Source organism: Anastrepha obliqua, chromosome 4 (genome assembly GCF_027943255.1).
Source record: "Anastrepha obliqua isolate idAnaObli1 chromosome 4, idAnaObli1_1.0, whole genome shotgun sequence".
NCBI classification, from domain to species: Eukaryota; Metazoa; Arthropoda; class Insecta; order Diptera; family Tephritidae; genus Anastrepha; species Anastrepha obliqua.
The window spans coordinates 85392205-85407335 of NC_072895.1; the positions used below are offsets into that span (position 1 = coordinate 85392205).

A 15131-nucleotide genomic window follows, 5' to 3' on the forward strand; every position below is an offset into this window, starting at 1 on the left:
TTAATTCGAGTATAAATAGTATAGATATATGCACTTCACTTTTCAAATTGAATCATACATACATGTAGATTCCATCAGGAAAAAAAAATCAGATAACTTAAGCGAGGTGAAGAATTTTCTTTTTTGATTGTGAAATTTCCATCTTTAACCCTTACGCATATTTTTGGTTTTTTCATCCATTTTTAACTTTCTTTTTGCACACGTGTAATTTAGTGTGAAAATGTGTGATTCATTTTCTCCATCACTGCCATGTTAGTTTATACCATTTAAATGAAAATTTAAGATGTTGTTCTTTATAAAAATACAAATTTTCGCGAATCCTCCAACAAAGGAGCATTTGTGAGAAGTCCTACTGCATTACCGTACCGCCGATTAGTGGAATATGTTTATGCGCTTTAAATTCGTGATTTTGAGTTGTTTTGCTGCATACAGAAGGATTTGTCCGATCAACGCTTGAAGAAATCGATAATGGCCTTAACTCAGAGACTACATATTTCAAATAGCAAGCATTTTTTATTTTCAAGAAGGAAAAGTGCTTAAGATTTGCTTAAAGGACTATATTTAAATAAAAAACAAGTTTTCAAGAGCCGCTCCCAGTAACAAAAAGACTTCAAATCATTAACACTGTGCATTTCAATATTTTATAGTAAGAAAAATTAATTTTAATTTTGGAAAAGATGTTGTTCTTTATAAAAGTTTAAAAATGTAGAGAAATCAATGCTCAGTAGTATCAGCTATTGATCTTTTTTGTAACTGGTATGGAAGCCAACAAGGAAAACCAAAAACTATTTACAAGCTAAGAAGTCACGAAGAAAGAAATTACATAAAAAACAATAAATAAATAAAAAAGACGAATTCGAGGGCAACAACAAAAATGAAAGGTTCAATGGCCTATTGCCCAAATGAACGTGTTGTCTGACTATTGTGTCCAGCCCTACCTTCCACCCCTCTATCTACACACAATTTCTTCAAAGAAAAAAAATCCATATGAGGAATAGTAACGAAAACTGTTTGCCCACACCGTCGACATTGAATTTTCAGATCTCTTGGTATTTATATGTATGTATGTATGTATGTACATATGCAGTTGATTACCTAAAAAGGCGCGTTAGGCGTTATGCATTCGTGTTAAGCAGAGCACGAGTACGCACACTAATTGAAGTTTAGGAAGACACGTGCGATCAAATGAACGGGCGGTGTAAACAAAGTGGTGACTAAGATCTGGATAAAATGAGTAAATCAGCAATACAAATAAGAAAATATTTATACGATTTTGAAATGTAAAACAAAGAACAGTAAAACCTAAGCAATGGAAGTGCGGAAGAGTTATACATTAACTCCAAAGCGAATGCTGTGTAAACGCATGGTTTTAATATTACAATCATTTCAATATTTTTTTTTTTTTTTTTTTAAATGAATTGTTAAATGGAGTCACTTACAGTCTGTTTCATAGAAGCGTGATCGCCATTACTTAGAAACTAAGTGACCAATCCGATTCTAACAAACTGCATTGTATGAGGGCTCTTTTTAGCGTTAGCAAGTGGCAATTAGATGAAACAACTGGTATAAATTAACATATCTTGATACCGCTGCATCTCTTTGTACGATAGTGAGTTATACCATTTTAATGAGGTATAACCATACTCGCTAATGGCGAATCTTACTCGATAACTTTGTTGTTGTTTTCACACACAAATGTTTCGTCAAGTTAGTCGTGCAGAGAAGTGGCGAATAGAAAAGACCTAAAATTTATTATACATATACTTTGCGCTAGTTGTGGAAGTAGTCGGTTCCAAATCAGTCCGAATTTGCCTTGAATACTGTTAGACTATCCATATTTATTGTCCCTTGAATTATTGCTTAACTATTGCACAAACATTTTCAATCAGGCACTGTGTATCAAGCGAATGCGAAAAGACCAATGGATACTTAACAATTCGTTGAAGTTGCGATTAGCAGCTGTACGGCAGGACCGACGTATGCAAAAGGGAGATTCTTCCGTGAATATTACGTTTGCCCAATTCCATTCTGAATTTGTCTTAGCCCCTGCAAGTCTTTTTTCAATATATTTTAATGAGAACAGCGGTTTTTTCAATGTGCTCCGAAATTTGAGATCTGTTGCAAGTAAACGCCCTCGTATCGCGTCTTTGGATACATTAAAACTATTTTTCCTTAAAACTGATTCGCCGCAAACAACTCAAAGATCTTCTGATCTGGTTTTGGGGAGGTATGTTTTTTGGGTCTCGTCTGGGCAAACCGTCAACGTTTTTAATTTCGATACACTGTTGCACCCATTTATTTATAAACGTCCTCGACTTCATCAAATATTTTGTTGCAGATACAAGTGATATTTCTGGACCTTTAAGATGTTCACATAGAAACACACACAATAAAAACAACGCACGCAACAAACTGCACAACGCGTATTGCGAAAAGGACACGCCTATTTAGCAACAGTTAAATTTTTTTTATAACGGAACTCTAAGTTTGAATATTGCCGGTCACGCTTCTATTAGATGGACTGTGTGTACTATTTCTATAAGTCCGTAAACACAACATCAGAGTACAACACAAAAGGGGGAAAAAATCCGATAGCGAATGTAGCCTATTTAGACTTATTCCCATAGATATAAACTTATTTATGTAAGAGGGCTACCTTTTAAATTTTGCACCTTTGCAACACTACGTGTGAAGAGTTGTGATTCGATATTTTTACCGATGGGTTTGGTACATTTTAGCATAAATTTACATACAACTTTTCCACTTATGATCTTTATTTATTCTTTTTTTTCAGTGGGTTGAAAAATGTATCTCGATCAAAAGATGGAATTTTCGTACGATGAGTTCTTACGATTTTCGATGTGGATTAAAGAGACAGAAGTGCATTGATCAACTTACTTCGACTTTTGGGGTTTAAGCCCCATATTTAGCCACTATGAAACGCTGTTACAATGAGTTCCAACGTGGATGAATTTCATGAAGGCCGTCCAAAAACGGTTGTTGTGCCGGACACAATCGATGATGTGCGTCAATTTCTAACGCAAAATCGTTATGGGATATATCGTGAGATAGACGCATCCTTGAGCATTAGTGCGACAAGGCATACATTCAATATTGCACGAACATTTGGTCGTGAAGAAAATGTGTACTCGTTGGATAGCGCATAATTTGACAATTGTCACAAAGGACTCGTGTCGATTGGTGTAAAGAAATGTTGGAGAAATTCAGCCGCGTATAAAGCCCCTCTATGGCATCGCAGCAAGTGACGTATTTTGGATCTCTGCATATGAGCTGGAAACAAAACGTAATCGATAATATGGGGGTTCCAAGGCGAGCTTAATCGAACAAAAGTGATTCGTGGACGAAGCACTTCAAATCAAATGGTTGCTCGTTCTTTCGGAAAATTTGATCATGTCGCAAATGTAGCGCTACAAAAACTCAAAAAGTCAATTCTGAGTGGTACACAACCATTTTTTTGACAGAAGATAAATCATCCTTCACCAAGACAATACGAACTCTCACATATCGGCTCACACAAGAGAGTTTTTGAGCACGCAAAGTATCGAGATAATGGGCTTATTAAAGAGCAATCATTCCCATTATTTATGAAATACTATTTCATTCCTGTGGCTGCCTCGGCTGGCTTCACAGCAACACATCCCGTTGACCCAGTTTTCCAATACTTTGGTGCCGATTTCTGGCTCTGTCTCGCGAATGACTTGCGTAAATTTCGCCTTAAGGGTCTAAATCGTTAATGAATTGTTCGCACAACATCGATCCTTCACGCCACCCCACAAAAATAGGCTTACGATGAATTATGATAATTTTTCCATTATTAGACCAGAAATAAAAATAGCAACCCTCGTATGAAATAGTCAGGTCTCCGACAGTGTTTTTGAATAATTTACCGATGCTGGAGCAGTACGCCCAGAAATGTTGGAAACCCTATTAAACTAGTCTTTTGAAAGCTTTAGCGCGAAAATTTGTCAGTAAATAAACTAGCAAAGGCTATAATGTAAAAAATGTAATTCAGATTTGTTAATTTTGTATTTTTAATCCATTGAACTAATATAAGCTCAAACAGAAACCCACGGTTTGAGAGTCGTTTGATATTTTTTATGCGCAAACATACTTTTAAAATTGTAAATAAATGGTTTTAGGAAATGACATAATCCAATACATACGAATATGCATATAGTAGGTCTTGATTACAAATGTAAATAAGTAGCTGCCCACAGACGAAAATAATTTGGAAATATGGCCACTAACTAGTCTGATTGCTAATGACACAATTTGAAATTAGTTTCTGTTTTTACTTTTCATCAATATATTGTAAAAAATATATAAAACGGGCAATTACAAACGCTTAAAAAATGCTTAAAAGCCGATACAGATAAGGGTTATAATGGATTTATGAACATTTTTGTAGGGCTGTCTCCATTTCGTTTAAAAAAGCCGACAAAATTAACCGAACATTTTTTACCTAAAGCCAGAGTACACTTTAGGTACTCCACAGGTTTTCAACGCGCTGCAACCAAATTCGGGAACACATTTGCTCTGATGACTCAGGGAGAGAAATTTTAATATAAAAATTTCAAGCCGACTCCGAACGGCAAATATTTTTATGAGGAGCTTTTTCATGGCAGAAATACACTCGGAGGTTTGCCATTACCTGCCGAGGGGCGACCGCTATTAGAAAAATATTTTTCTTCATTTTTGGTGTTTCACCGAGATTCGAACCTACGTTCTCTCTGTGAACATCACGCTCCAACCCATTCGGCTACGGCGGCCGCCATATCTACTCATAATTGTAGATTTTAATGAACTCCGTCTTCCTCTCAAACGACGTTGTAATGGCGTAGGCATTATGGACGTTTTGACGAGTCAACTGGTTACTGAACTATAGGTGTTTGTAACAGATGATACCAGAGGCAATTTACCGTGTCAGTTAAAGTAATCAAGACAAGGGGACTGTTGAGTCTATTATAGTTATAGTGATATCACAAAATTCCATGCAAGATTCAAAGGGATCTTTCCTCGATATCACTAAAATTTTACAATCTTCACGAAGCTATAAATTATAATATATATTTTTGATATCACAGTGACTTACAAGAATTTCAAATGCTTTCAATATTTTTGCTTTGGATATAAAATAGGGTAAAAAAGTCCATATGGATCTTCATTACGTTAACCCTTGTGTTGCCACCAAAAAAAATCTACATACTCTGCCATCCGGCACCCGGGTACCGCGACGACAATTTTTTTGGGTTAGGTCCTCTATATCCCAAAATAGTTGTATACATTCGATACATATTTATTTATTTATGTTGTAAGAACATATTTCTAACTGAATACATCAATAATATTATATACAGCAACTTTCATACTCCTATATCAGGTATAAAACGCAGGCAGCTGCACCCTAAATTTCTCGTTTTTATGAAGGCCAGGTGAATTAAACTTGAAACGATGTATAGACCAACGGAACACTTGACTATTGATGAACAGCTTTTTCGTTATCGAGGAAGAACGAAGTTTACCCAATACATGTCATCAAAGCGTGCTAAGTACGGTCTCAAAGTTTTTTGGGTGTGCGATGCAAGTAATGCTTATCCGCTGAAAGGGATTCTCTGTACAGGCAAGCAAGGTAATACTCGAAAGGTGAATCAAAGAGTGCGATTTGTGAAAGAACTCGTCGCTTACAAATGATCTGGCCGAAACATTAGCATGGATAGATTTTTTACAACGTTACCTCTGGTTAAAAGTCTTCTTCCTTGGACCTTACTATCGTTGGTACTTTGAACATAAAACAAAACGTACATTCCTCCAGAAAAGAAACCGTCGAATTCTAGAGAACTTTTTTCAACTCTTTTTGGCTTTCATGAACAAGTTACCATGTGCTCATACGTACCAACGAAAAACAAAGCAGTGATCCTTCTTAGTACGATGTATTACGATGCTATGATACCTGAATTAGCACATCAAAAACCAGAAATTGCAGATGGCCACTAGCTTTCTTTTACAATATGTTGGCTATTGCTTGTGTTGCTGCTTACGTCATTTATTATGAAAATAATAATATGCTTTCCAACAAAACCAATCGACGCAGAATCTTTTGGCGCCAGCTTTCAGAAGACTTAGCTATGCCGGTGATTCAAGAGCGAGCTTCCAACCAAGCAGGTTATGCGAAACCACGCAACGACAACCAACGTCGAGACGTCACTGGCAGAAAAGTTGTAGTTGGGTCATGCTACATTTGCAACGAGCAGCCTTTTCGTAAGCGAAGAAAGACAAGGAAGTGTTGTGCCGAGTGCTTACTTACTTGCTTACTTTTTATTTGTATAAATATATTTTCATGACATAATACATGAATCTCGTGTTTTCGGTTTAGGGGTACCCGGGTGGCTTATGCATTTATTTTTTTTTCAAATGCAAAAATTTTTAAGTCAAAAATTTTTCAAAATATGCTCAATGCATATTTCGATACAAAATAAGTAAAATCATGGGGATCCATGAGGAGGTTGGCCTATCTCCCATAGGAAAAAAGTTATTCAACAAAATGTACGCCGATGGGTACCCGGGTGGCAACAAAAGGACTAAAAAAATGTATGAAACAACTCAAAATAGCTAATTGTTTGTGCAGAAGTTGATGAAGGTATTTTACAACCTTATGATTGTTCATTTCCAAGAAAATTCAAAAAATTAATTTTATATGATACATCGCTTATAAGTGGGAAATAACAGGCCAGAACAAATTAAAACGTAAATGCAATGAGACCATCCGAACAGTTGAGCATCCATGTTGAAATAGTCAATATGCTCCCCTTGCAGTCTTTTACCACCCCGCAAGATTTCTAATATACATAGTAAAATTATGTAATTATGATTTATGAAATGTTAAGAAAATGGGAGGAATGGCAACCGTTCTCCAAATGAAAATTTTTGCCATTCTGAAAGTAGTAGAATGGATAATTGAGAGGAGTTGGAACGGGAAACAGATTGGAGTCTTTAGTGAGAGTCAGGCTGCACTAAAGGCTCTGGAGAACGCAAAGCAAACTTAATATATTGTTCAAGAATGTAAGAAGAAGCTTAATTCTGTTGCAAGGCAAAAATATGGGTTCCAGGACACTGTTCAAGGGATTGAAACTGCCGATGAATTGGGCAACTGTGGATCCCCACAGGGACCAAAGCCAATAATCGGAATCAGTTCTGCAGGAATCACGAATTGGATCAGCGATTATGTACGCATTTTGCATAAAGAGCGATGGTCCGGTCCAGAACACTGCAGAGCCGCAAAGTGTTTTGTGACAAGTCCGAATAAAAAACTTGTCAAACTTTCTACTAAAACTTGGAAGAAAAGACGTTCGGTTGATAGTCGGTATTATTACGGGACACAATCTATGAGGTCAACATGTGACCACCATTGGAATCATTGAGGACCCGATTTGCCTGTCTTGCTTAGAGGAGTTGGATAGCACTGAGCATTTTCTCTGTGAGTGTCCTGCATTTGCTAGACCAAGGCTACGAATTTCGGGTTCCAATGTCATGAGAACGTGTAAAATTCGTTCTGTCAAAGTGGAGGACATTTCCAGATTTACCGAAAAATCTGGGAAATTTTCACAGGTCTAACTACTTCTATTTCTTTATTCTATCCTATATTTTAACTTCTATTACTTCTCTCCTTTCCTCCTTGACTATCTTCCTTTTCATTTTCCAGAGCTTTAAATACTATGTGCTTTTTAGCCTGTGTATTTTAGGAGCTACCAAATCTTTCGGTGCTTCTGGGCTCGACTTTTCAAATTTAGATTTCAAGAAAATACATCGAAAAAATATGACTGTTCAATTTTCATTTATATGTGTCGGATATTTACATCAACTTTGATTAGTCAACTATGACTTAAAATTGCATAAATTGTAATCTATTCTATAGTATATGTAAAACGAATGTTAACTTCATCGTTGACTATAAAGAAGCATTTGAGTGAGCAGCATAGCTATATGTTTAATTTGTCGACAAAGTCCATAAGTTGGAGGAAAATGGAAAATGACACGTACACAAGCGTCTCTAACAATTTTTTCTCAATGGTACCCACTTCCAGCTAACCCGCAGCCTTTACAGGTTCGTGCGCGTTTGTTCGTTTCGGTCGACAACGCAGTGTAACAGAATCACCCCTAAAATAGTCATAATTCAAATATGCTTAATTAACCCTGCAGCATGATTCAATTATAGAAGGTTAGGTAAGTAATGACAAGGGCGCTTTGACACTCCCTTATTTTAGGGCTGCATTTACGAAGGATGGGAAAAAGGGAAAAATGTTTTCCCCTTCTTGCCTAAAGGTAGTAAAAAAGTACGTAAAGTAACTAATTAGTCCTGTACTAAGAGAAAAACAAGTATATTGGTTATTTAATCTACATTAAAACAAAACGACAGAAAAATTATAGTTTTTTCTTTAAACAAATGTAATATTTATTTAGAATATTTTCGATGTTTATCTAACACAAGAGCACACAGAACTATGTGATGTTACTTATGTATGTGTTTTTTTTCTGCCGTTCGGAGTCGGCTTGAAACTGTAGGTCCCTCCATTTGTGGAATAACATCAAGACGCACACCACAAATAGGAGGAAGAGCTCGTGTACGCGCCAATTATATATTTTTATATATATACATATATAAGCTCGCAATAGATTTGAGTATATTTTGTGGAAGAGAACAAAAAATAATCATAATAAAGGAATTTAATGTGTTTAATTTACTACAATAGTACAAGTCTTTTAATACACCAAAGGTCAAAATATAAAGCGTTTTTCAGTAAGAGCGCTTCAACTTTTGAACTTTTTTGAATAAAACACAAACGGTTTGACTTTTTTAACTAATTTTTTTTTTTATTATCGAGTTTGAACATCTACATTTAAGTATGAAATTCGATTTCTTTTACATGACCACCGCGTGCACGTTTTACGAAGTCAAATCGTTGAACCAAACTTTCGACCATTCTTTTGCATAAATCGGCCGAAATTCCAGCAATTTCGCGTTCAATATTGGCTCTGAGCTCACAAATCGTCGCCGGTTTGTTACTGTAGACCAATGATTTCACATAACCCTAAAGAAAATAGTCTAGAGGCGTCAAATCACTCGAGCGCGGCGGCCATTCGACCGGTCCATTTCTGGAAATAATGCGCTCATCGAACTTACTCTTCACCAAATCAATTTCAGCGTGTGATGTGTGGCTTGTGGCCCCGTCCTGTTGAAACCACATGTCGTCTAAGTCCATACCATTCAATTGCGGCCAAAAAATAAAAATTACAAATTTACTAGTTTATAGTTTAAAATTTGTCTACCTTAATATACTTTATTAATATAGACTAAAACTAATACATCGAAAAATTTTAGATATTGGTAATATAATCCACTTTTAGTAATTGTGATGGTTTGTAAATGTACGTATATCAATACCACGTGTCTCAGTAATGAATCGGAGTGGAAATATGAGGAATGTGGGTGCACTTGCTCGTATAGGTGTTGGAACGCTGCACTTACTTCTAAAAACCACAATAGTTGGGCCACCTAGCTCTTTAACACACACCTTCCGCAGCAATTGCTCGTCTGTGAAGTCCTACAAATAAAAACTTTTTATTTATTACAATTTATTAGCAAATATTCTAAAAGAACTTACTAACTGTAGTTTATGTATTGTATGTAAGGTGGTATCTGTTATATTTGCAAAAACGCTGCTATAAAAACCTATGAATGAAAAAGTTTGAAAAGAATTTTTACAAATGTCTGATCTGGACTTACATGTATGAAAATTCACAAACCGGTGGTTTTCTGCAGCAGAAAGCCGACTCCAAATAATCGACTATCACCATATGTAAGACATAATCGACCTAAATAGTGAAAAACGACATTAATTTACAAAATAATTAGCTTTTATTATTATACTTACTTGAATGTTTACAAACAGATAAAAGATTTTCAACGAATAATAACAAAGCAAAGCGTCAAAGTGGAAACGGTGTTGCCGACCAAATAATTTGCACCAAAAGTTTAGTTTTTACTACAATTCAAAAATTTTTTTGTGAAATAGGTACTTTTTTTTGTAAAGAAGCAACACGTTTTCAAATAAGGGAGCCGATATGTCAAGAGGGAGCGAGAAAGCTGTTTACTTACCTAACCTTCTATAATTGAATCATGACCCTGCAGTAGTCGCGCGGTCTACATATGTAATCCACCATTGCTAAATTTTAAATTTCTTGAAAATCGTGCATCGATTTCATCGGAGATTTTTGCTATTTGTAACTAACAAATTGAGAGTCACTCTCAGTTTTCCGCTGTTAATTGTCGCATTCAGTTGTGTCGCTAGAGGTTCGTGAAATTCATGGTCTACGTATGTATGCCGCGCGACCGATTACGTAAGTATTTTAAATTAGGTTTTATGCTAATAGCTAGTTATACTTTGTAAATAAAAGTGGACTTTTGGCATAATTTTTCATTTTACAATTTTGTGGAACTTTTCTTATAATATTTACATATGTATGCTACTCTGCTGAAATGACTTTGGACGAACAACTCTTGTCCTTCAGAGGGCGTTGTTCTTTTCGGCAGTATATTCCAAATAAACCTGCTAAGTATGGACTGAAAGTTTTTGCACTTGTAGATGTTCATTACCCATACACCTATAACTTAGAAATTTACGCCGGCCAACAACCCGAAGGTCCATTTCGGTTAAGCGACGAGAGATTTGATATCGTGATGAGAATGGTGCAACCAATTTTGAATAGACATATCATATTACTATGGACAATTGGTTTTCCTCTCTGAAAATAGCAAAGCAATGATTTGATAATGGAATTACAATGGTTGTTACCGTTCGAAAAGATACAAGAGAAGTTCCCCGGGAATTTAGAATTGCCTCTAACAATATGCTCCTCAAAATCAGTCACCTCAATGCTCTCAACGCATTATGCATTTACACTGCAAACAGTAACTATGAATCTGTCAAAAGGCGTGATTTTCTCATAGACTTAGCCTTGTCTTGGATGAAACCACTGGCTCACCAAAGATTAACAGTTACCACGCTACCTAGAACACTGACATTTAAAATAAAAGACTTCTTGGATCTTCCACAAGTTGTAAGTCATCAAGGTCCAACGCACAATAACTACGTCGGTCGTTGCTACGACTTTGGAAGGGCCCGTAATAAAAGCACCCGTAAAGTGTGTAACGTTTGCAATAAATTCATTTGTCCTGATCATTCCAAGACTGTATGTTCGTCATGTTTCGAAAACAATTAAAACATCTCAATTATCTTCTGGTTATTTTATATATATTTTATACTTTTGTGAAGTATCTTAATTTTTTGTTAAAAAATGAAGTTTTGGTTTTTATTTATTTTATGTAAGAACAGAAAGTTTATTTATGTTATTTTTGATTAATATTAATAAATTAAACAATAACAAGAATATTTAAAACAAAAGCAATGGAAGAATTAAATATTTATCTTTTGTATTTTTAATTTTAAAATGGATTACATATGTAGACCGCGCGACCAATTACGTCAGTTTCAGGGGCGCGACTACTGTAGGGTTAAAGTCATAGCTTCCTTTCAAATAAAAAGTGAAATTTGAAGGAATAATAATATGCGCATTAAAATGTTAAAGAAACACGCCACTAAACATTAAATCAAAAATTTGTTTCGATGTTTTTAGACCACATTCTAAATTTTTTTTTTAATTATTACTGTGGTTATTAAGCTGCATTGTCTGTAATTTTTATTAAGATTCGTCTGACGGCATCGGAGCTATTAAATAAAAAAAAATAAACGCTTCCTAGATCCTTTTTGATTTTGAAGTGACCCATTACTTCGCAAATTTTCAAAAAAAAAAAAACAAAAACACATCGAGACACTACCAGTATTTTGTTTACTTTCACGGCCTTATAGCCTTACCCTGCATGGAAAAAATATGCCTCTCTAATCTGTGTAGCCACTAAGAAAATTTGTGTTTTCCTGCTTCCTTTGTGCCTTAAGTAGATATGTAAATTAAATTTGTTGTTTTTGCAACTTTTTTTTAACATACTCAATGCCACTCATTACACAACATATTCAATATTCCGTTAGGTACGGTAATTTTCAATGAGATTTATTTTTTCGCTTTTCAAATAGAAACTTCACTCACCTTTACTTCCTTTGAGAATGCTGTTGATATTTCCATTGCCGTTGCCGTTATTGCTGCCGATGCTGCCACCATTGCTGTTATTGTTGTTATGATTGTGATTGCCCTGACTGTTGGACGCTGACAATTGGTGATTGTTGATTGACGCTGATGGCATGGCACTGCCCAGGTGTGCAAGCGCCGATAGTGATGGCGGTGGTGGTGATGCAACATCCTCACGGGATGCATGTAGTGTTGTCATTGACTTTTTGCCACCACCACCACCAACACTTGCGATATTGCTATTGTTGTTACTGTGATTGCCATTGCCTCCAATGTTTCCGTTGGCAATATTTAAATTTGAATTTCCGTTAAATGTGGCTAAACTAGCTGCAACTGTGCTCGTAGCTGTTGCTGCTCCCGCCCCATCTGCACATATTGTTGCAGGTGCCAGGGACGGCAATGCATTGCCTAAGGCGTTTGGGCCTGATTGCGGCGCCGGCGGATGATGATAATGATGGTTCAACGCGCCACCGGTGTTTGTTGTGTCTGTTATCGTTGTTGTCGCTGCCGCTGTCGCTATTATTGCACCAGCAGCATCCACGTCGCCCTGCCCACTGCCAACGGAATTCGTTGTCGCTGTTGCTGTTGTCGTTTCTGTTACCGCCGCCGTTGCCATCATAGCAGCTGTGGCTGTGACTGGAGCTTGTGAATTTTTTGCCGCCAATGTAGGCATTTTCTGGGTATTCGCCAGTCGAATTGTCGTTCGTTGTTTTTGTTGGTCTTGCCCGTTCTTGTGTTGTAATTATTTTATTCTATTATGCTTTAATGAGATTTCTTTCTAATCTGTTTAATTACATTGCTTTAACAGAGAAAACAGCAACATTTTGCGGATCTTGTTTGTGTTTACAGTTTGACGTTCGCGAAGCGAGTTTCCTGTTTTTTTACGCTTTCACACGCGACCTTACGCTTATCTACTACTCGCAATTTTCTTACACACAGTTTCAACGCTCAGAGTACCCTATCTGCGTTCCTAATCGGACGCTTCTTTGCATTATGTATAAAAATAGACACCGGTACGAGGAAATCTACTATGACGGAATGCTTAATTTTCTTCGTTCCCAAAGCTGAAATTTGCATTTTTGTATATTTGTATTTCGTGTTGGGGGAACCTTTACTCACACAACATAGTAATTTTGGTTATTCATATGTTTCTGTTTTCTTGTGGAGTTAAGTATCATCATTATCACATCACCACATTAATGCACCGATTTATTTATTCTTATTTACTTTACTCAAAACATTCAAAATTAGTCTGCGCTTTTTAAAAATAAACTGTAAATAAAAGTAAAAATTAAACATATTAAAATAATTTACCATTTTCTAAAAACATATTTGAAAGCTATAAGGTTCTGAAAACTACAATATATCGTTAAAGTCTACAATTTCAATAATAATTCAATAGATGCGGCTTACATGCAAAACCCGGCATAAAACGAAAGCCATTCAATTACACTGTACAACATAAAAACTAAAAAGGTTCCGATAATAGCTTCTCGTAATGGGGCAAAATATATTTACGAGTATACCTGTGTCAATTTCCAAACTCATTGCGGTGTTCACTGGTCACTGGGTGATCGATACTCATGCGGAGACGATTGGAATTCCGTATAACCCTTATTGCAGAAGCTGTTGGGATCCTGCATAGAAAGAGACTGTTGAGCACTTTCTCTGCAAATGTCCGGCTGTGGAGGCTAGGCGCTTGGGATTCCTTTCCTTTGAGGATGGCTTGAGAAAATTCTCCAGCCTAGATCCTTTTCCTCTCCTCCACTACATCAACAGCACTGGATGGCTGTAGATGGTTTTCGCCTCCCTAAATTTTTTCGTGGCCCACATTATGGTATCAAAACGGCACGTAAGTGATACTTGAAGTGTACCTGTGGTACTCTTGCAATCTAACTTACCATACCTGTATCGGTGTTTTGAAAGTACCGACGATGACGAGGTGAGAATAGCAATAGCGCGGCTAAAGAACAACAAAGCCGTGGGAGCCGACGGACTGCCGGCTGAGCTATTCAAACTCGGCGGCGGGGAGCTGGTAAAGTGCATGCACCAGCTCCTATTCAAAATATGGTCCGATGAAATCATGCCTGCCGATTGGAATTTACTTGTGTGCTCTGCTCAATCCGCAAGAAGGGTGATACTGAAATCTGTGCCAATTACCGCGGAATTAGTCTTCTAAATATCGCCTATAAGGTATTAGCGAGCGAGTGAAATGCAGAAGCCCATCATCAACCAACTGATTGGACTTTATCAGTGTGGCTTTAGAACTAGAAAATCCATCATCTATCAGATATTCACAATACGCCAAGGCTTGGAAGAGATCTATGAAAGGAGAATCGACTCACACCATCTTTTAGTCGATTTCAAAGCCTCAGCCTTTTTGTAATGCAATTAAGTTATTTACTAAGGAACAAACTTATCGTCTTTTGTCAAATTAGATATCTTACTATTTTTCTCCTATTTTTTCATTATTTATTTTATTAATTGTTTGCCAGTACGAAAAGAAGTTGCCTATTTTTTATAAGAGCGTACAATTGTTGGCGTATGGCGATGATATCGATATCATCGGCCTTAACAACCGCGCTGTTAGTTCTGCCTTCTCCAAACTGGATAAAGAGGCAAAGCGAATGGGTCTGGTGGTGAACGAGAACAAAACGAGGTACCTCCTGTCTTCAAACAAACAGTCGACGCACTCGCGTATCGGCACCCACGTCACTGTTGACAGTTATAATTTCGAGGTTGTAAAAGACTTCGTGTATTTAGGAACCAGCATTAACACCGATAACAATGTCAGCCTTGAAATCCAACGCAGAATCTCTCTTGCCAACAAGTGCTACTTTGGACTAAGTAGGCAAATGAGTAGTAAAGTCCTCTCTCTACGAACAAAACTAAAACTTTACAAGGGTCTCAGC

The 15131-nt window shown here is 36.7% G+C and overlaps 1 protein-coding gene and 1 long non-coding RNA gene across 3 annotated transcripts in view; both read right to left on the minus strand.

The window, feature by feature from the left end:
* LOC129243753 (membrane-associated guanylate kinase, WW and PDZ domain-containing protein 1) overlaps positions 1-15131 on the minus strand; it is an 82376-nt gene that overhangs the window by 48891 nt on the left and 18354 nt on the right. For both annotated transcript variants that reach the window (XM_054881028.1, XM_054881029.1), the window contains exon 2: positions 12181-13491. In XM_054881028.1, the coding sequence (XP_054737003.1) occupies positions 12181-12892 (712 nt within the window). In that variant the 5' untranslated portion in view covers positions 12893-13491. The remainder of the gene's footprint in view (positions 1-12180; positions 13492-15131) is intronic.
* On the minus strand, positions 9695-10148 carry LOC129243754 (uncharacterized). The gene is made up of 3 exons (XR_008582343.1): positions 9951-10148; positions 9803-9891; positions 9695-9748 (listed from the first exon to the last, which is right to left on the minus strand). It is a non-coding gene; the product is annotated as an uncharacterized LOC129243754 (long non-coding RNA).